Source organism: Aquila chrysaetos, chromosome 20, assembly GCF_900496995.4.
Source record: "Aquila chrysaetos chrysaetos chromosome 20, bAquChr1.4, whole genome shotgun sequence".
NCBI lineage: Eukaryota > Metazoa > Chordata > Aves > Accipitriformes > Accipitridae > Aquila > Aquila chrysaetos.
This window is the reverse complement of record NC_044023.1, coordinates 9,344,427-9,364,822: the sequence shown is the minus strand read 5'-3', so window position 1 is coordinate 9,364,822 and position 20,396 is coordinate 9,344,427. Positions and strand designations below refer to the sequence as shown.

Here is a 20,396-nt window from a genome sequence, read left to right as displayed (position 1 = left end):
GCCAAAGAAAAAACTTGCTCTCTGAGGATTAAGCAGCTTATTCCTATCCTGACTTTTTCCTCTCTAAATTAAAAGATTCTCATGCGAATCCCACAGCTGCCTTTGTAGACCACGGTATTTAAAAATAGGCATGACAAAGTCTTCCTGAAGAACAGCAAACTTTTATAAATATTGACTACTGGATCATAATCACAAAGAGATTTTGAGATATTGGTAGCACTGTAAAGTTTCTTCTTAGCACAGGCTTCACTGAGCCTCCTTAATTTTTGCTCATAATAACTTGGATAATCCAATTATTTCTACAGAAGATTCTTTGGGGAAACTATGTGGGATAAAATCCTGAATCAATTCTCATTCTTCTTTTGAATAACAAAAAATCGTAGCAACTCTGCTGGTGTAAGTCTTAGACTAAGTTCTGAAAATTCATGCAGATGCAACTGAAGAGTACTTTCATGTGCTTTTCTTGCCCCTCTGCTAGAAGCCACCATTCTTGTAACAACAAAGTTATCTGCTTCTGGGCTAATGCTACTCAACAGATGGGTAGAGAGATGTAAAGAATTTCTGCTTTCAGCACATGCTTGTACGCTAGACTGTGAATTCAAGCAGCTCAGTGCTACGATTAATTCTTGCTACATGATAGCTCTGATAGCCAAAGAAGTAACTATATGCAAATACTGAAGTACAAAATTTGCAGCCAATATAGTTAAATCTCACAAGAATAAAATATGAGAGGATAACATCCAGTTCATTAGCAGGGCTTGATTTTTGTAGCTATGTTTTGCAAGCCTTTCATTATGGCTGCAACTATATCAATATTATCTTTAACCTTTACAAGGAGTAACTATGTCTACTCTCTGTGGCTGCACCAATTAACCAAGCAAATCTTTGATCTGATTTAGGCATTCCACTATAGAAATGGTTACAGTCAAGCTCTGAAATACTGAGAGCTGAAAAGTGTCACATAGAAGTTAGCTGGGATCATCTGAGTAGAGCAAACAGCTCCTGTACTGGTTCCAATGTTTAATTACATCCTTACTCACAGATGTTGAAGAGCTTCTGGGCTATACTGCATTCTCAGACACATGTGCAAATCCTTACTTATGACAGAAAGAGTTGATCTTCTGTGTCTGACAGCAGAAGTAGGCTTCAAACACAAGGCAAACCATTTGCATCATATTGATTATGGGGTTTGTATGAATTTTAATTATATAGATTCCACACCTTGCACTCAAAGAGCAAGTGAAGAGCTGGATAAAACATTCAAAGTTCTGCAGCAAAGCCAGGATTGGAAACATTTATGTCTTAAAAATTCAGATAAGCAGAAACAAAGCTAAAATCCCAATGCTCAAGCAAGGGTTAGGCTCTATAAGCACTCAAAGGAACTGAAAGTGCAGTTCTTAAACACATTTAGGACAGGAACTAATAAAGTATTGAGATGCCTAACCCCTCATTCAGCTCTTACACTTCAGGGGCTACTGTTTAATTGCCTATACAGGAATTCAATAAGTGAAGAGTAGATTTATGTTACAGTTCAGAAAAGGATGGCAGAGAAAAGAAAAACCAACTTCCAGCAAGGACAGGATACCAAAAAATAGCAATTATTTGTACATCAGGGTAACTCTGCTTACAAATCTAATCTTCATGAAAATATTCCCTTATGCCAGCAGTAAATTTACATATCTTTATGCTTATGTAACTAGGGCTTAAAACATAAATGCAAGTAGCTCAAATATAAATTACTTCATAATACTACTGTTCAATTGGCTATTCTTCTCTAGCTTCTTTCTAGTTTAATCGCTTAACTAATTTCTTAGTAAAAGTTATTCATGGACATAGAAGCCATTCACCAGCTTTTAAAAATGGCATTCATCTATACCTTTTTCTCTGGTAGCAAATCTAATCTAACTTTTTATCTCTGAGACTCCTGGGTGAAGTGTAACGTACTGATTGAAAGCTGAAGCCAAACCCATCTGCAAGATTAGTATAAAGCATTGAAACAAATTAGTAAGGGACCCACTGGGAAGGAGAGAAACTAAGAACCCTACCAAATTACTCTGATGTAAGTGCATGAGAAAAAGAGCTAGACTTAAACTGTGTGCTGTTAATCTACTTTGGCCAGTATAAATTGTGTGGTGATATTATATAGTAGTTAAATCCTGGGGGGGGGGATACTAAAAAATTTTAAATATAGGGACTGCAATACAAGAATCTTTTAGGCTGCTCAAAACTACATGATAGCTCCAACATATTTTTGTTTGTGGAAAGAACACAGGAAATGATTTTGTTTGGTAATCAGAATGAGCTTTATCTTACTCAGTATCTTTTATTTGAGACTTGGCCAAACTCTTATAGCACTGGATGATTCAAACAACATGTGACGTGTACTGTTTAAAGACTGAATCACATTTTTTCACCACGCCATATACAACCATTTACATGTGCTATTATTAAACTCTTTGCTTTGATATTTTATTTATTTAACTTTTTTTTTAACACGAGCAGTCCCAAACCATCTGCATTGAATATGACCTGCACGTGTTTATAAAGTCGGAGTGTAGCAATCTGATCACAGAGGGAGCAAGCTACATCTTAACAGCTGCAAGCCTTGGGTCTCAGGTGATTGGAATTTCTCAGACGTGCTCCATCTGGATAATGGGGAGGTAGGAGACAGTATGTTGCTGTGATAGCAGCCTTGGAAGCATCAACAGTTTTTAGCAAACTTGCTTAGCCACACTTGTGGAATCATCTGTGAGAAAATATTATACCAAGAAAGTATCTACCAACCAACAACCAAAAGCTAGAGAGGTAAAATAATTTCAAGGTAAAGCTCTTCCTTGCCAAACAACTATCCTATCTACAAAAGTAAGGAATCAGGAACTAAAAAAAACTCCTCCAATTTTAAAACGTAGCATCAATCAAGTTTCATCTTTTTGGATTAGTACTTCAAAATTAGGATAATATATTAATCTAAACAGGATTTGAGAATGATCCCAATTTTTGTGTTTAGAGGAGACAAACTTGAACATATGCAAATATGTTTAGCTGAGCTTGAATTCTACATAATTAAATACACATTACAACTGTATGCATAACCGAAGAATAAAGGTAGTCTTGTCTACAAAGTTTGATAGGAAAGGTTGAATGAACAAATATCAGAGGAAAAGCATCATTAACCAAAACTACACACTTTTCCATATAGTTTTAAATAAACAGACACAGACTGAATACATTGCAGGATTGCAATTCCCTGGTCTAGCCAGTTATTCAGCTACCTCCCTTCTCTAAGATTCTGGACACCAATGTTACTACTTATTTATTGTCTAGTGTAGCTCTAACTGACATAATGCAAAGACTGCAGCTGTTTGAATGGGAACTGCATTGAACCAGACTTTACACGGTCAATGGCTGGTACTGAGACCTTTACCAGCTATCCACCCTGGCATAAATTGCTACCGAGTCACATTATTGCTTATTGAGGTAACTGTGCAAGGCGAAAGCTTTGTTTATACCAACTTTAGGAGCAGAATCATCTGTTTCTGTCACCGGTCCTTCAAATGTGTCTTCGTTGCTCTTTGCAAAGAATAAGGCAGGAGTATATTGCTGCTTCCTTTCCTGGCTGCAAAGGGGGGGTATGTCCCTGAGTGAGGCATCTCTCCAAAAAGCCGTGCCACTCTGCTATGTAAACATGTACAGAAAGGAAGGGGAAGGGGGAACTTCCTTCCTACTTTTCAGCAAGGATTGTAATAATTCCAAGTTGCAAATTCCTTTAAATATGGATTAAGTCCTTCAACATTAGTCCATTAATAAAATAATACCTCTATCACAAAATGCTTAGAGGTTAAATACTATGGGACAAAGACAAGATAAGGGAAAATACAGTGGAACGTCGTGAGAAGACAAGGGAAGAGATCACTTCAATAGACTGATTCATACTCTGACATAAAAAAAAAAAAAAGTATTGAAAAATTCCCTTCACTGCTTCACCTGTTTATATAACATCACCCATAGTGACTGAGCTTTCATTCACCATGTGCTACATAGCTCCAAAACATTCTCCCTGGGGATACATGTGAAGTGGCATCCTATCTCAAAATAAATCACTACTGCTTGGCTTTTAAGCTCTTTATTTCATTTGGATTTTTTTTTTCCTCATCACATGATCCTGATTTGTCTTTTGTGGTACTTTTATTTCATGATTTTCATCTAGTTTGCGGCCTTAAATCATCTTTTATTGATCTGCACTTAATCTTGAATTTGTAGAACACTCATAGGTGTCCAGTCAAAATCAAAGTCGCTTTCTATGCAAAGCTCCTTATTTTAATATTTAAAAAGGTAACATCTTCATTTTCGTAGGAAAATAGGAAGAGCAACTTCCCTTTCCAAAGAGAAACTTTCGTAACAAGCCTATTATTTAAGATGTTAATCCAGAAGTTCCTAGGTTATGGTTGGCAGTAAAAAACATTTATTTTGGACTGATTTTTCATGCCAGATGGCAGTGAAAACCTGCCACACTATAAAATTTGCAGAAATACCGCAGAGAAAAGCTGACAACAGGAGCCATGTCATTTGCTAGGGAAAAGAGAATAATGCACTTCTAAGTTTCCAGGCAGAGAAAAAGTAGGAAGAATTAGATGTACCATGTACACAGAAGAACCCTCTAGCAAAGTAATAGAAGAAAATACTTCTCATGCCACGTGTATTTGAATTACTCTGTCTACTTATGCTCATAATGTGTTTGCATTACAAATGGTGCAGTAATGTTTAAATTGATGAAGCAAAATGTGGAAATATACAGGGTGAGCTAAAAGCAAATACAAAAAACAGCTTTAAGTCACACACCTACAGACTGGACAAAGAGTGCATCAGCTGAGCTCACATTTTCAGGTGGATTGCAGTTGAGTACCACTGCGACGTGTATGTGACTTACTCCACTGAAAAAAAACCAAGCCCTCTATTTAGGATTTTATTTGCATTCTCAGGACCTTATCTTTTGGGATTATGTAAAACTGGCAGCTGCTTATAATTATTTGGGGTTTGAGTAGAAATAATTAAAAACATCTGCCTTTATCTTAATACTACCAGACTTAAACCCATGAGCTCGGTTATACCTAACTTCAAAGCTGAAAGCAAAGAATAAAAGAAAGCTTCACATATTGCTAACAAATTTTCAGTGATTCATTTAGATGTACAACCAGTTATTCAACAGCCTTCAAACCTTTAATTATCTTTTAAATATATGTAATTTTGCACTTCTAATTAGATAGCAATTTAATGCGCTCACAGGGATTCAGATGGGCTGTCTTTTTTGAAATGTAAACTCCAATAGGAATAATCATTGGCATTCAAGTGATTGAATTCTTCAGTTATTTAAATGAACGTGAGGCATTTACACTGTTCAAATCATTTAAATATTCTGCTGTCAGCTACAGCTGTAGAGTTTTATGGAGTTGCTGAATAAAGCAAGGGTAAGTGTAGGTTATCTTACGTTCCAGGCGGGACTCCCCAGAGAGAGATGAGATTTGCTGCTTATGAAAGGCTAACACTGCTTAAGTGGGGCATTAATGTTTCCCCCGAGACTTGGATTTCTCTGTTTTTCTATATTAGGAGAAACAAATTTTCCCAGAATTTACAGCTGCAAAAGACTTAATACTGATCTAGCAATTTTTAAATACTCCAGGTCCTTTAGCTTGATACAATATATTGTGACAGTCAACATTCTAAGTTTAAAATGGTAACTTACTCGAGCAGCTAAACCACCAATATATTTTGGTTGAGGGTGTTGCGATATACACATGAGCTTTGATTTCTACATGTAACTTTCCCTATTAAGACTGATCAAATTAAATAAAGATGTGAATAATTTTAAAGAAAGCAATGTATCAGTTGGTTTACAGTGATAAAAGGAACATTCACATATAGCCATTCGAAAAATGACCATTACTAGCCTTCCAGAGCTTACACTGAGAACATGAATATATGCCTCACTGTTCTCAAAGAGATAGAGGATTTTGATTTAAACTGAGAAACACTACAAAATCCTTTGTCACCATGAAAGTTGTTACATTAATTCATAAGTCATAACACATTCTTAATCTTACATTTATCAAAAAAATGGTAGAACCTGAATAATAAAAGATGCAATTTGATTCCATAACATATGCATTTGTCTTCAAATGCATATTTTGTTTAATTAAAGAACTTGAGCTCCTTGTTCAGGAACTTTGAGTATTCTACCCTAAATGAACCTAATAATTACTGAAAACAAAATTCCTCTTTACTCTGAACAAAAATACAAATTCCATTGCCAACTATGAATCAAAGAAGCCACAGACTTCACAAAATCTACCAGCAATCTTGCTATTATTCATTGAACACCACACAAATATTAGGACTGAGAGGCAACAGTACAAACCTCTAACCCCAGAAACGATTCACAAAGGTGTCAATCTGTGACTATGGCCAGACACTAATCTTTCAGTGGCATTCCTTAATTTCTCTGTAATCCCACTACACTTTCCTAAGAAAGCAGGTTTCCTCTGACATCAACATTTAACAGACTACACAATGACAGTTACAGTAATGAGCGATCAGTCACAATTAATATGGTGGTTGTTTTTAAGTGTATGTAGAAAGTATGTATCACTTTTTTATTACTTTTCCTTTACATTCAGTAAACTCATTTCTTTGGCAAACCATAACATCATCAGGACATATTTTGCATTTTAAAATTTAATGGAGTAACACCTAGCACACTGCAAGTGCTAACAGGATACTGAAAAGCAAGCAATTAAATCTGACATAACTGTTGCTGAGAACAGCTTTCTCTTCACGTACACATTTTGAGTGTGTGTAAGGAGCCTCAAAAACCAAGTTACTGCCTTGAAAATCTCAAAATTCACTTCTGAATTCCCAAACAATTCTTTTTTTCTTTTTTTTCCCTAAACAGTAAGTTGTGGTTTTTAAACTAAATATAAGCTTCAAAATTACATCATATAATTTAAAATATTCTCTCGTGGAAAATAAAATACTACTCTGTAAAAATACAGACTTTTAATCAAGATGCAGCATATAGGAGCATCTGATATAGCAATATTTTAAAAAAACTTGAAATATCGTTACCATCAGCTATAGTTTCTTGAGTTACTACGGGAGTATTTTTGATAGGAAATGCACCCTAAAACGGGTATAACATGGAAAAACATTTAAAACGTACTAACCCGTTACGTTATTTTTTTTTTAAAAAAAAAGGCTTTGAAATACAGCAGAAAGATGACAAAGGCGTTTTGTCATTGGAATCCCAGTTGGGATGAGTTTCTGGATTCTAACACTGCGGAACCACACGCCCCCGCCCCCCCCCCCCCCGCCTGGCCCGCCGCCTGCAGCAGCACACCTCCGCCCGGCGGGGCGGGGCGGGGCGGGGCGGGGCGGGGCACCGCCCCCCGCGCGCCCTGGGCGGTGCTGGGGCGCCACCGCATGGCGGCCTCCCCGCAGCGCAGCCGCGGGCGGCTCCGGCCCGCCCCGCCCTCCGCGCCGCCCGGGCCGGCGGGGGACGCCGGCGGTCCCGGGCGCCGCCGGCGAAGCCGCGGGTTCGAGGCCCGCTCCGGGACGGGTGGCGGCGGCGGCGGCGCCGGGGAAAGGTCACGGACAGGGCGGCCGGTCAGCCCCTGGAGAATGGGATGGCACGGCCTAAGGCGGATTGGGGAAGAAAAGGCCAAGGAAAGGAAGGGAGGTAAAACCAGAGTTTCCGCGTGTGTGAAACACGCGGGTAATTTACACGCGGACATTTAATTGGCGAGGCCCCACAAGCCGTCTCGTTTTACTCCCCGGAAGGAATTTCCAGGGGATTCCTTATTCCCTGATTATCATGATTTATTAAGTTGTTTGTCAAGACTCATCGCTCCAGTGATGTCTTTTTGAGAAGAATGTAGCCAAAAGTTCTTTCAGGTCCCACTATGGCAACAGTCACCCCTGAAAACTTCCAGCTGGCACCGAGTTGGAAGTCTGGGGGCTACTTCAGCAGCTGCCACGAACCTCTCCAAGTACCTCCTAGGTACCTAGAAAGTACTTCCCTCTTCGTCCTTCAGTTACTCCTACCAGCTGCCCCTGCGCACGCAACCTGTCATCCTAACTGAAAGCCAAGTTTATTCAAAAAAAAGCAGAAGAAACAAGAGAGGAAATCTCCAAGAAAAACATTTCTAAACATAAGCCCGATAGGATAATCAGCACAAAAACGTAGCTAGCTTAATGATTAAATATACTGGTCAGCATAAGATAAAAATCTGGTACAACAGGAAGCGCTCTTCCTCGGCGACTGTTTGCTATCCTGCCTGTCTGCTCAGTGTCCCGTAAGACAATTCCTTAAAAAGCAGTACGTCAGCTTCAGAACTAACAGCTATGGCCGCTGGGGTTAGTAACTCAGGAGCCTAGTTATATTCTAGCTTTACATCAGCACAAGAAAATACAACAGCAATATAAACCAGCGTGGATCAAGTCAGTAATTGATGTAAATTGAACATAAACTCTAACCCACCCAAATAATTTTAGAAAATATCTTTGGTGAACTAATTCCAGTCCTACACGCCTATTCTTACATACTTACTGTCACAAATTTCATGGAATGTTTTGCCACTAGTTACAATGGTATCAGGATTCAGCCTGCAATATTAATCTAAGGGCCCAAGCCAGCAATCACTTCACTCTCAAAAACTCCACTGAAGTCAACACAAGACTCCCATTACGCACTACTGACAGAACCCAGAGGTAAAAATGACTCTTCCAAAAAAATTAAATGAACAGACCGTGAATATATCACAATGAGTTCCCTGTAGCTGACAGGTTATGGGCTACTGCCCAACATTTTGATTTTAAAAAGAGAGACTGTTGTATAAGGTAATGAAATAAGTGCCTTCAAGATGTACGCTGGGGCGAGGAATAGTAAGAGAAAACCTACCCTTTTCCTCATTAAAATATGCCACCAGAACAGAAATAAGGAAAGAGGATAACACCCATTGTCAGTCTCACTTAAAGCTATCCACTGTTCCTGGATTTCATTACCTTCTGTTTATTAAAACATCTATTCTGTAATGAATAAATACTAAAATTTTTGAAGGAAGTAATTTTCCATAAGAAAAAGGAACAGTACAGCAAATGCACGTGTTGTAAAACTGCTGCGATGCAGATAGGGAACTTTCAAATATATATTCCTATGGCTTGCAAATACAGGCTGTCAGGTGTACCTGTGATACCTGCAGATTAAAAAAGCATTTTTAGGAATCAAGACCAAGTCATGGTTTTAGTATTATGAAAATTGGGGAATGCTATAAAAAACAATGCATTTATATCTAATTTAGAATGGGATATTAAAAAAAACCACATGGATTTGAAGACATACAGAGATAAGAAAAAATATTCTGAAGGTAGTGGGCAACCATGAACTAAAAACCAATCCCCTATCATATTTTCCATTGCAACAGCTAAAAATTTTGAAGACAACTTCTCCCCACACTGGCATTTCCCACCAAAAAAAAAAAAAAGTTTCACATAAAAAGTTTACATTAAAGCACAACAACATTTATTTCAGTATTTAACCACTGAGGTAAATTAACATAACTAGTGCAATATAAATTTTCAAACAGCAAATTGTAGGAAAAGATAGAGAATGCTATGACAGTAAAATCTAGTCAGTGTGCTTGTAACTTTGGCTCTTTTAAGCAATTTTTAGGTTATGTCTATGGTGCAGCTGGATATGAGATAAAAGCAAAATTACACAAATAGTCACTTAACATGGACAAGGTAGCTGAGGTAACAAAGCAGTGAAGATGCAGCAGAAGAGACCTGATGGTGCATTAAAAATCTTTCCATATAATCCAGGTGCTCTAAGGAGGTTTTGTACAGCCCCTATTGCTGCCTCTTCTCTGCTATGGTTACCAAATAAAGCTCAGCAGGCAATCACAGTCAGAAAAGGAAAAAACATGGAAGAATAGATAAATAAGAGGTCAGAAAAATACAGAGGACATGACAACAAAATGTCAAAATGCAGAAAAGTAAGAATAGAAAAACATTACAGCAAGACCGAAAATATTGGTTGTTTATTGTGACGAGAAGATTCAATGAAATAACAGTCACAAATTATTACACAAAGCAAGAAATGAAAAAGAAAAAATGGATCCGGTGCTTCTGCTTTCCATATTCATAGCATAGAAACTACTTTTAATGAAATTTAAAAATCTAATTCAAAATAAAAACTGTGCATAAAATGGTTACAATATAAAAAAAATCACTACTATGAGAAGTCAAGCAGACTGACAAATATGAGTACGTTGGTATGGATAACAGAAGCACCCACTCTAATAAGTTTTACTGTTAAAATGTCAGAATCAAATGTTTATGAGCAGAAACCCATCTGAAACTCTTAAAAGTTATACTGACTGCTGCAAGATTTTCCACATCCTCTTACTCAGTTCCTGCATCTTCCTCAGGACCAATCTCATGTTGGACCCTGCTGAAAATGGGATTCTGGACTAGATGGGTCTAGGTGTGGTGAATCAATCTCATAAATCCTACACTTACATACTTCTCAAGTACAAAATCTCTTGTAGAGACAAAACACATTTTGACTGAGGGGTGAAATGCTTAGGTATCGATTTAGAGTTTTCTACCTTCCGTAAGAGTAAACTGCTTCTACTGAGCCTGGAAGTTTTTCACTCCCTAATGTTTATAGATTTAGGTAGCAGAGGTCCTAATTCCCATAAAACAAGAAGATACAAATTCATCATTATGAGAAATCATCTGTAGGGAGCGTAGAGGTGAAAAAAACTGGTCCCTGGAGCATTTTAATTTAACTGACTGGGGTTTAAGCTGTCTATACCTGGATATATAGCTTTAGTGACTCACCACTGGAATGGTAAAAAAGCCAATGGGATAATTTGCAAGAGCCATTTCTGAGAATCGTATTGCTTATTGGTCAGTAATTTGCCAAATTTTCTACAGGTATTGTCTTCCTTTCCACTGCTGTGAAAAATTCTACCATCCAGAATCATGGCTGATATACTTAGAAGAAAAATGGCAATTAAACCATTTACTTTAAAATTCCTTCCAAGATACTATAATGTCTGCTTTGCCATTAGATTGACTGTCCATTTTACAGTGAAGTTACTGAGATAATGTTTTTCCATTCACCCACGGAAGTCCCCCTGTTGAACTTTTCATAAGCTCTACTCCAGTTAAAAAAAAACGGGGAAACAATAAGTGCAAATACAAATGCTAATTAAGTGTGTAATTCCTAGCCCAAATCTTAGAAAGACGAATTCTTTTGCTGAATGAAAACCTCAGATATGCTAATGACTTAATAAATCATGCTTTTCAATAATTTTATTTTTATGTGAAATTATGCATCCAATTAATATTTCTGTTTTCTACTAAAATATTGTTGAAAACGGGCATTACTTGAAGTGCCTGCATGAGAAATACATATGGCATCCATATGTATACAGCAGTGGAATTATTGATACCGATGCTTTGCTAAGAGTTGATAGTGATGGAACACTTGCAAGTGCTGTTCCTAAACAATGATGCAATCAAGAATGTACCAGTTCTCTAGGGTGTTAAGTTGATAAACATTTACATAACAGGCACTTCTATTTTTCTTGCTGTGATTAATGCAAACGAGATGATATGGGAAACTAAAGGTAAAATTTGCTGGTATTTCTCTTTTAGTACAAAAATCCCTTGTGCTGCTATTTTGCTTAAGAATATGCTTTATTGAAATTTCTGCACATATATTAAATTAGCTTTAACAATTTAACATGACAAATAGGGGTTATTACATAGCAATAGAGCATTCCAGCATTCCGTTTCAATGTAAAATGAACATAATTATAGCAATTTTTGGCTTTGCCATTTTGCAGTAATGGAAGCCTGCATCTTTTGCAGAAACAACTTGTATATTTATTTTCCTTGATTTTTTTCATGCTAACCTTTGTTTCCAGAGGTAAATTTACCAAGAATTATAATGTGTTATAAACCAATATAAAGTAACTGGGCTGTTGTATTTAATTTTTTAATGAATATGACATTATTCACCCTAAAAGAAAAACAAACGTAACATATATAGCTAAATAAAATAGATCTGTAAATAGTATTCTTACCAAAGGCCTCAGTTCTGGATGAGTCAAAATATATCCATTGTTTGTAATTGCAAAAGCGTACCCATGAATACCTAACTGTAAGAGTAAATGAGAAAGAAATATTAATTAGTATGGTCTCCAGTAAATTCCTAAACAAAAAATCAGGCAAGAATTTAGTTATCCAGGGCTTAAAGCTGGCACTCATAACCCTTATCCACATAGTATTTCATTATAACATATGCAAAGCTCTGATCCTTGACATTTTGTGAAAATGAGAACCTGTCATTGTGATGAATTCAGCATACAGCACAATCTTAAAATGTCACACACGCTTTGCTATCTAGGGCACTTATTTCTATGTGCTTTCGAATTAATTAGATATACACATATATATGAGTCACCATAGCATGTGCCAAAGCAAAGGGATACTGGAATTTAGTAAATTCACATATTCCCAGGAGTGGCTAGGTTCAGCTGACTTCACTCGTTCAAGAAATGTAAGAGAATCATTTAAATCATTGGTACTGCATGTTCAGTTACAGTGAGCAAGCAGTGGTCTGTCATATGTGATATTTACATCTTCCCATCTTAAAGGCATTTTACCTCTCGGTTAATTCAAGTTCATCTGGAGCCACAGAAGGCGGCATAGTACTACTAAAGAAACTCCTGTAAGTTGACATATTTGTACCGGGTGGAACTATGGGAGATCATTTGAGAGCAATGAAATGCTTTATGAGGCCTAACGGTATACATAACCAAATTTAGCACTGTACTTATTTAAATAACAATTCTACTCTTTTAAAAATATGCCTGTTACACAGTTGATTGCACCCACTGAATGCAATAAATGTACCTCCAAATCATTCATGCGGTCATTCAAACATCCCTTCTTAACATAAACTTGCTGCCAAAGGAGAACCTTTCTGCAGCTGCAGTACGTAACTTTTACCACGCGAAGAGTACACATCTCACTATACTTTCTCACCCATTTTTTTCAATTCTGAATTAATGTAATGTAACATCCCATGTATCTTTATTTAAGCATCTTGATGCACTGAAGTATTAAAAAACAAGCAAATAAATAAACCCAAAACTCCAGAATTATCTTGCTTTGGTATTTACATTTTACTACTAACAACCTTTTTATTTTACTTCAATACATTCTTAAATGCTTTGCTGAAGTGGGTCCTTAGGAATTTGTCTGGCATAATGCAATGTGAGCAAGGTTGACAAGTCAGAATCATTTCTAAGAGGCAAGTAGGACAGCAAGTCTGTTGGCTTCTGTAACTTTCTGGAAATATAAAGCAGACTATGATATCATGGCAAGGTCATAGAGAAAACATACCAGGTAGATTTATACTGTCTCTCTGTGAATGATTGTATATGGTCAACTGTATCTGCCGTATAGAAGATTGTTTCATAAATTAGCGGTTTTCCTAAAGCAATAAACATCGGTGAAAATAATAGAAGGTGATATGTTCTTGGCATCTCTTCATAAACGAGGGATAACAAAAATAATAACAGTGGACATATTTTACCTATTATAGTATGACAACTGAACCAGCTGTTGGCTAAATATCAGATCTCAAGTATAATTGTCTGCGTTGATAACTGCAGAATGACATCCAAGCAATGGAAGTCAGGTAAGGAAACAAATGTGGGTGGTATACTTCACAGGAAAAAACGTATTTGCCTATTTGAATCATACTCAGACTTGGAGGGTAGTATTTTATTGTGTTGTGCAGTATGTGAAACTGCACACTCTCTGCACTTAAAATGCTTTGGCTTGAGAGATACTACCACTTACAGCAGTATTGCCATTTTAAACCTCGAACTCTGTCTCTAAATGACAGATTCAGAAATGAAAAAACTTCTTCTAACAGCTACAAAATTCCACGTGAAAACCAAGTATTACTAAATGCAACCCTACCTTATTCAGGAGAAACTGCCACTGACATCTGGGGAAGTTTAGTCTAGATAATGACTGCTGAAAATAGCTTATTGTTATTATTCATCTTCCTCAGCATAAAATCCACCTCATCCAAGCCGAGAGAATTCCAGGTCAGCAGAATTCTATTTCGAACCAATCATTTTATATCCCTGTGTGAATTTTATTTCATATGCTGCCTCTACAGGAATGGGTCCCAGGGGTGATTATGCTCTTGCAATTGCATGGTCTTTTTACTGTTCAGAAATGTTTATGGTATGTGAGACTGGAAGTTATAACTCAAGTGATTTCACTAACCTAACTGTATTGCATGATATTGGTGCCTCCTGCAATAATCCTCTCTTGCATTACATCCTGCAATATAAAATGTACCTTCAAATAAAAAGTCTAATATTCAGAAAGAGGATCGCATATTACTTCCACAGAAACCTAAGTCTTAAAAATTATAATATCATATGACAAAACCAGAAATTTTAATTTTCCTGCCTATCTGCTCCTTTTCTGAATCACTCTAACTCTGCTGCAATACCTGTTATTCAGGCCCCACACTCTCTCTAGGTTCTCGCATTCAGAGAATGTCCAAATCTTACAGTTGACTTCTGAATAACATCGCTGCGATATCGCCCTTTCTATCCAGCCATGCACAGCCAGGCCTTCGTTGCTGCCATTACTACAACATTGTTCTTCCTTCTCATTACAACTGAAACTTGCTCTACCCATAGCTCCTTAGAAGGCTGCCTCAAAGATTGTTTGCAGTGCTCCAAATTTTGCTCCTTTCTCTTCTACCTTCTACTGATTCTGTATTTCTAATACACAAAAGTAATATACAAGTTGCGGTTAACTAACTTTGGTGGTTAGTGCACGGAGACTGTTCTCTGTTATTATCCTGACCAGGAATGTCTCTGTTCACCATGTTCTGATACCAGGATGTAGTCATCTGCTGCCTCTTCCCATAGTCTGCAAACTTTTTTCCAGCTGGGACAGCCTTTCTGTTCTGTGTTTGCATAGCATGTAGCCTAGTGGGATCCAGGTCCCAGGAAATTACTCCAATACACCTTATCAACATTATTGCCAGTATTTTATGCATTATTTTTATCAAATTGTCATTTAACTTAAACTTCCCAGTTACTGCATATTGATTTACAAAATAATTTGGTAACTGCTAATGTATTCAAAATTAGAATGAAAAACAATAGGAGAATTTTTTTTCCTCCTAACTAGAATTATCTACAAAACCACGTAGGAATATTCAAAGGCACTTACAACTCAGCTTATTCCTCCACCCTCTTAGAAATCAGCAAATGAGAGCATGGCGGCCAATTAAGAGGAAAGTATGACATAAAAATTTATGTCATGACTCAGTACAGGCACGTGTCAAAATGTAGCTATTCCAATAGCTGGCCTCTTTAGGAAAGGCTGTCTACGGTACTGTGTTATGTGCTTATTTGTCTTGCAAAAAAATTCTGCTAGGAATTAACTGGAAAACATTCATTTAATTTTCATTTGTGAATAAAAGAACACTATAGTAAAGCATTTCAGACATAGAGAAGTGGTGAAATACTAATGAATTTCATCAAATTTAAATGAAAAGTAATTATATCTTTGTATTTGCCTGAAGCCTACTTTTACTGAGTTACGAACGTTTCACAATAGATGAAATGCATCAAATTTTGAAAACTTTTACGATAATTATTTTTCTAAGAATTTTATAGTAGAGTTGTCTCTGTCTTTGGAAAACTAAGTAGAGGGAAATATCTAGCAGATACTGGGTAGGAGAGAAGGAATCACTAGTCTGGTTAGGCAGGAACATGTTCAAGTTCCTGAAATGTGCCACTTGCTTTAATTCAAAAAGATTACTAATCTGGGACATGGACTTGGGACAGGAAGGGCTACATGCTGGCAGGAAGCCTAAAGGCATGTTAAGGATAGATTTTTTTTGTATGGTTTTCATACAAAGTTATGCAAATGTTCAGCATGAATTTCTGGTTATTTTGTGTGGTATTCTGATTATATTGTGTGGTTTAATCATTTCACTGAATTTATTACGGACAATAATTAATATTACCTTCTAGAGCACACCATGATCTGCAAAAATGCGAAGATCAAGCCACATATTAATTTTGGTATTAAAAACTGAACTTGATCTCAGGGCCAATGACATTTAGCCATCACACTACAGAGCTAAAATTCCTGAGGAAAACAAGTGAAATAATGGAGCTACATCCGTATAAAAAATATTAACATGCTAAATAAATTATGTTATATTACAGATATTATACTGAGTATAAAGGACATATTATCATTTGTGTATTACCTTGTATTTTGGAATAGTTTTTAAAAGCTCTTTAACTGGAACATCTGTGCCAACTACTCCCAGAAGAATCCCTTTAGATCTCTGAAAAGAACAATAAAAGATGCACTCAGAACCACAATAATAATGAACATTCTTACTGCTCATTTCACATTGCAGCTACTCTGCAGAAGTGAATAGATAACAGAAAAATTGTTTAAAAAGTGGTGAAAGCAGACGCTGGTACAACTCATCTGATCAAATAGTCATTTAATCAATAATATTGCTCCTTTCTATTCACATAGAAAAAGCATGCAAACTTTTGATAGCTATTGAGTCCCTCAACAAAACTTCCTCATGCAAAATATTTTTTTGAATTAAAAACTACTGTTAAAAATGTTACTCCCTTCTTTCCCAATTTCTCCTGCCATTTGATAAACAAAAGAGAAAGATTAAGAATTAAGGAGAAAGTACATGTAATTTTCTTTAATAACCTATTAAATTAGTAAAGATAAACAGATATATACATAATATACATATGATTAATTAAATTCTGAGTCCATGAAATAGAAGCACGTCAGTGCAAAGAAGAAAAGGATATAGATTATTTGCTGTGAAAAGGTAATAGAGAAGTAAGAAAACCCTAAGGCCTAGCATCATCCGAGATTTTCTCTTAGGCATAGGGCTTTATTATTTTACTATGGTTTCTAGAGTATAGTTATTTGGGATTCTTTGTCCACATTTTTATGCTACCAAAGGGATACTAACTGCAGACAAAGTAAGAAGAGGAGAAGAAAAATCTTTAGAGTTGGCTAAAATCTTATTAGGTCCCTGAAAGCAACTTTATTGCAGTCACCCCTTTATCACATGACAGAAATAGTCTGAGTACTTACAGTCTCATTTTGCTTACTAAATACTGGCATGGCAACAGTTGTCATCAACACCAATCCCTGATCATCAGCAAGCTATATTTGAAAAAGAAATATCATCTCTAAGAACTAAGGAACAATTACAGACATGTGATTGCATTTTTCAGTTACATTCTCTTCATTTTAAATGAGATAAGGCACTTTATCTAAATGAGCTTACGTAGTTAGACTCCCAGGCAGTTCAGCCCAGCCCAGCCCAGCCCCAGCCCCATCTGAACTATACCAGCTCTGCCCATCCCACCATCTGCATTGGCGGGAAAGATGCCTCATCTTCATTCCTACTGCAGTCTCCCATGAGAGATACGAGGGGCTGAAATGTGGATTGTGGAAGCAGAATGTGCAGTAGCAAAGCAGCTGGAGCTCTGTTCTACATCTTTCCCAGTGTCAGCTCTGCTAAGATTGCCTCAGGCTGTTTTCTCCCAGCAAGGAACGAGAGGTCATGAGTTGCATGCGCTTTGTTCTGGTCCAGACTGAGATCTCATCAGCTGACACAGCGGCAGAAAGGATGACAGCCAGTTGGGATCCCAGGAGCATCTTTGCTCCATCCGGTTTCAGTTTGCTGGACAAAGAGGTGGCATGAAGCATTAGCTGATTCTGCACATCAATTTTCAACACATTCCTTCCATTTAGGGAGAAAACAGATCTCCTGACCTTGGTTCCATTCAAGAGAAACATGTAGAATGCTTATCATTGGCCACAGGAGAGTGCCATTGCTCAGACTATCATCTCTTCACTCTTCGTGCCCTCTGGCCAGACTACGGCTTTGCCATAAGGCAAAGGCTAACTGTGATGCTCAAGGCAAGCACTGCTCTGTGTGCCTGTGGATCTTCGCCAGCTACGTATGAAAGATAACTCAAGCAGGAAGTTGAGAGTTACTGTTAAACTCTTTCTGCCCCTATAATTTGGGAAGAGGTGTAAAGCTGAAGAGGCTTAGCCAACATTTAAAAGCATGACATATCCAGTTATAATCACACCTAGAGATTTTGTAGAACACAAAGTCTCCTTTGTTGCGCCTGTTTAGCCAAATGGACAAGGCAATAGAGACGATCTTCCTGACAAATTCTGTAGGTGACAGTCATGCCCAATTGCAGCTGTGATATTCTCCTACTACCCTTACATCAGTATCGCGTTTTCTGTACTCAGGCAGTATTTCTAATACATTTTTTTGAGAACTGCTGCAAATTTGATTTTTTGTTAACAAAGCTTTTGTTATTAACGGAGCAACAGCTATCAACTCCCCAGATTTTCAGAACACAGATCATATATTATGCCCAAGATATTTTATGAAGCACATTTCACGTTAACAAATCGGACAAAATCTAGAACTTCACATGTCTTGCAGCTCCCAGTCTGCTTCAGGAGGGTTTCAGTTTCCCAAACAAGTATATTTCCTGAAGCATGGCACTATCTCATGGTGAGGAGGAGTGTTTGCAGACATCAGACCGGAACACAAATGGGGTTTAGGGTCAACAAGGTTTACATCTGATAAGGAATCAATAGGGACATGAGGTGGAACCAACTTATGATCATGTTTGCTTTTTTGTTGTTGTTTTCCTCTTTAATATGAAGAGATATTTCCAGCCCTGATATAATCCTTGATCTATTAAGCAATAGTAAGTTATTAAACAAAACAACCAACAAAAAACCCCCAAACAACTCAGCAAAACACTGGGAGTTTAAAGGTGGCACTTGAAAGTCAAATGTGGCTGAACTAGTGTAAGAATTTACTCTCCTTGGCCAGAGTAGTACAGTTAAGCACGCTGACATGATTTGTATGGAGAGGAGCCTTCTGTGGTATGACAGTCAATAGTCCCAAACACATGTACACCAGGAAGTGAAAAAGCATTCAGCTGATTATGGGGTGACATCTTGGAGTGTTTAGAGATTTTATATGATTGCCCAGGGTTGTTCTTCTCTGACATTATGTATTTGTCAAGTATCAGTATGGTATTATTTTACAAGTCAGCTCACTCTCAAGAGATTACTAGAAACAATTTATTGGATAGGATGCCAGCCAAGGGACTGTCAGTAAAGTTTTAGGGTGTTTGAAATTCTTTAAATGGAGAAAAAAAAGTCTGGAGTTCCTGGAAAATTCTGAGAGAACAGGTCATTAACTCTCAAAACTAACTATGAAAGCATGCAGAGAATGATTGCCCTGTAATTATATCTACAAGTACCACCAACAGTTGGCTGCCGCAGTCATTTCTATAGAAGTGCAATCTTACGGTCCAGCCTGTTTGGTTTTTTGTTTGTTTGGCAGATGAACAGGTTGTTGGCCACTTCCATAAGTGGAGTCAGCAAATAACTGGATGATAGATGACTCGTATTTGCGATGTTTCACTGAGTCACCCACTCAAGCTGCGACATTTGCTTTACAAAAATTGTTAGATCGTGAGGAATTATCTGCTGGGGAGGAGCACAGCTTTATTCCCTGGGCAATGACATTTTGGCAGAAATACTTTGAAATAGTAGAATGTTAGCCACTGGGTATTTCTGCTAAGACAATTAATGCTAGAGTCCACTAATAAATTGCAAAGGAAGCCATGATCTAGGTATTTTGCATTGTTGCTTTGCAAGTCCGACAATTTCTTACATATAGCAGAACTCTGTAACACCCCATGCAAGCGTTGGAAAAATTCAGTGATTCTGAGAAAAAAACAGTAATATGCTCTCTAATCACTGATACAACTTCAACTTACATTAGTTACATTCGGAATGAACATGTACTACTGATATCCTCAGGACTGGCTAGGATTTTTTTTTTTTTTTTAATCATCAGCAAATACTTAATTAGAAGTTAACGCTTAATGAAAAATGTTAAATATCACAAACTCAGAATAACAAAATCAATATATATTGATAGTCTCTGAATGGCCATACTAAATTTAACAGTTCAGATTATTGTGTAATTAGTAATAAACGTTTTGGTTACTCAACTATTATGTTTTTCCCCAAAAGAAAATATAGACAATCCTTATGATTCCCAAACTCATCAACTGGACATCACAAAGTCATAGGCTCAGAAAAGAATTATGTAGGCGTGTAAAAAACAAACAAACAAAAAAAACCTGTAGTCAAACATTTCTTACTAGAAACATCTTGAA

General features: G+C 37.1%; 1 protein-coding gene across 6 annotated transcripts in view; it reads right to left on the bottom strand.

Annotated features, from left to right (window-relative positions):
- Positions 1 to 20,396, bottom strand: part of CACNA2D3 (calcium voltage-gated channel auxiliary subunit alpha2delta 3) — a 481,763-nt gene that overhangs the window by 107,215 nt on the left and 354,152 nt on the right. For all 6 annotated transcript variants that reach the window (XR_003927719.1, XR_003927720.1, XM_030043854.2 and 3 more), the window contains 3 exons: positions 17,257 to 17,328; positions 16,388 to 16,468; positions 12,147 to 12,221 (listed from right to left, as the gene is read on the bottom strand). Coding sequence is in view for 4 of the 6 variants with exons in the window: in XM_030043854.2 (XP_029899714.1) it covers positions 12,147 to 12,221; positions 16,388 to 16,468; positions 17,257 to 17,328 (228 nt within the window). In the remaining 2 variants the exon portion in view is untranslated. The remainder of the gene's footprint in view (positions 1 to 12,146; positions 12,222 to 16,387; positions 16,469 to 17,256; positions 17,329 to 20,396) is intronic.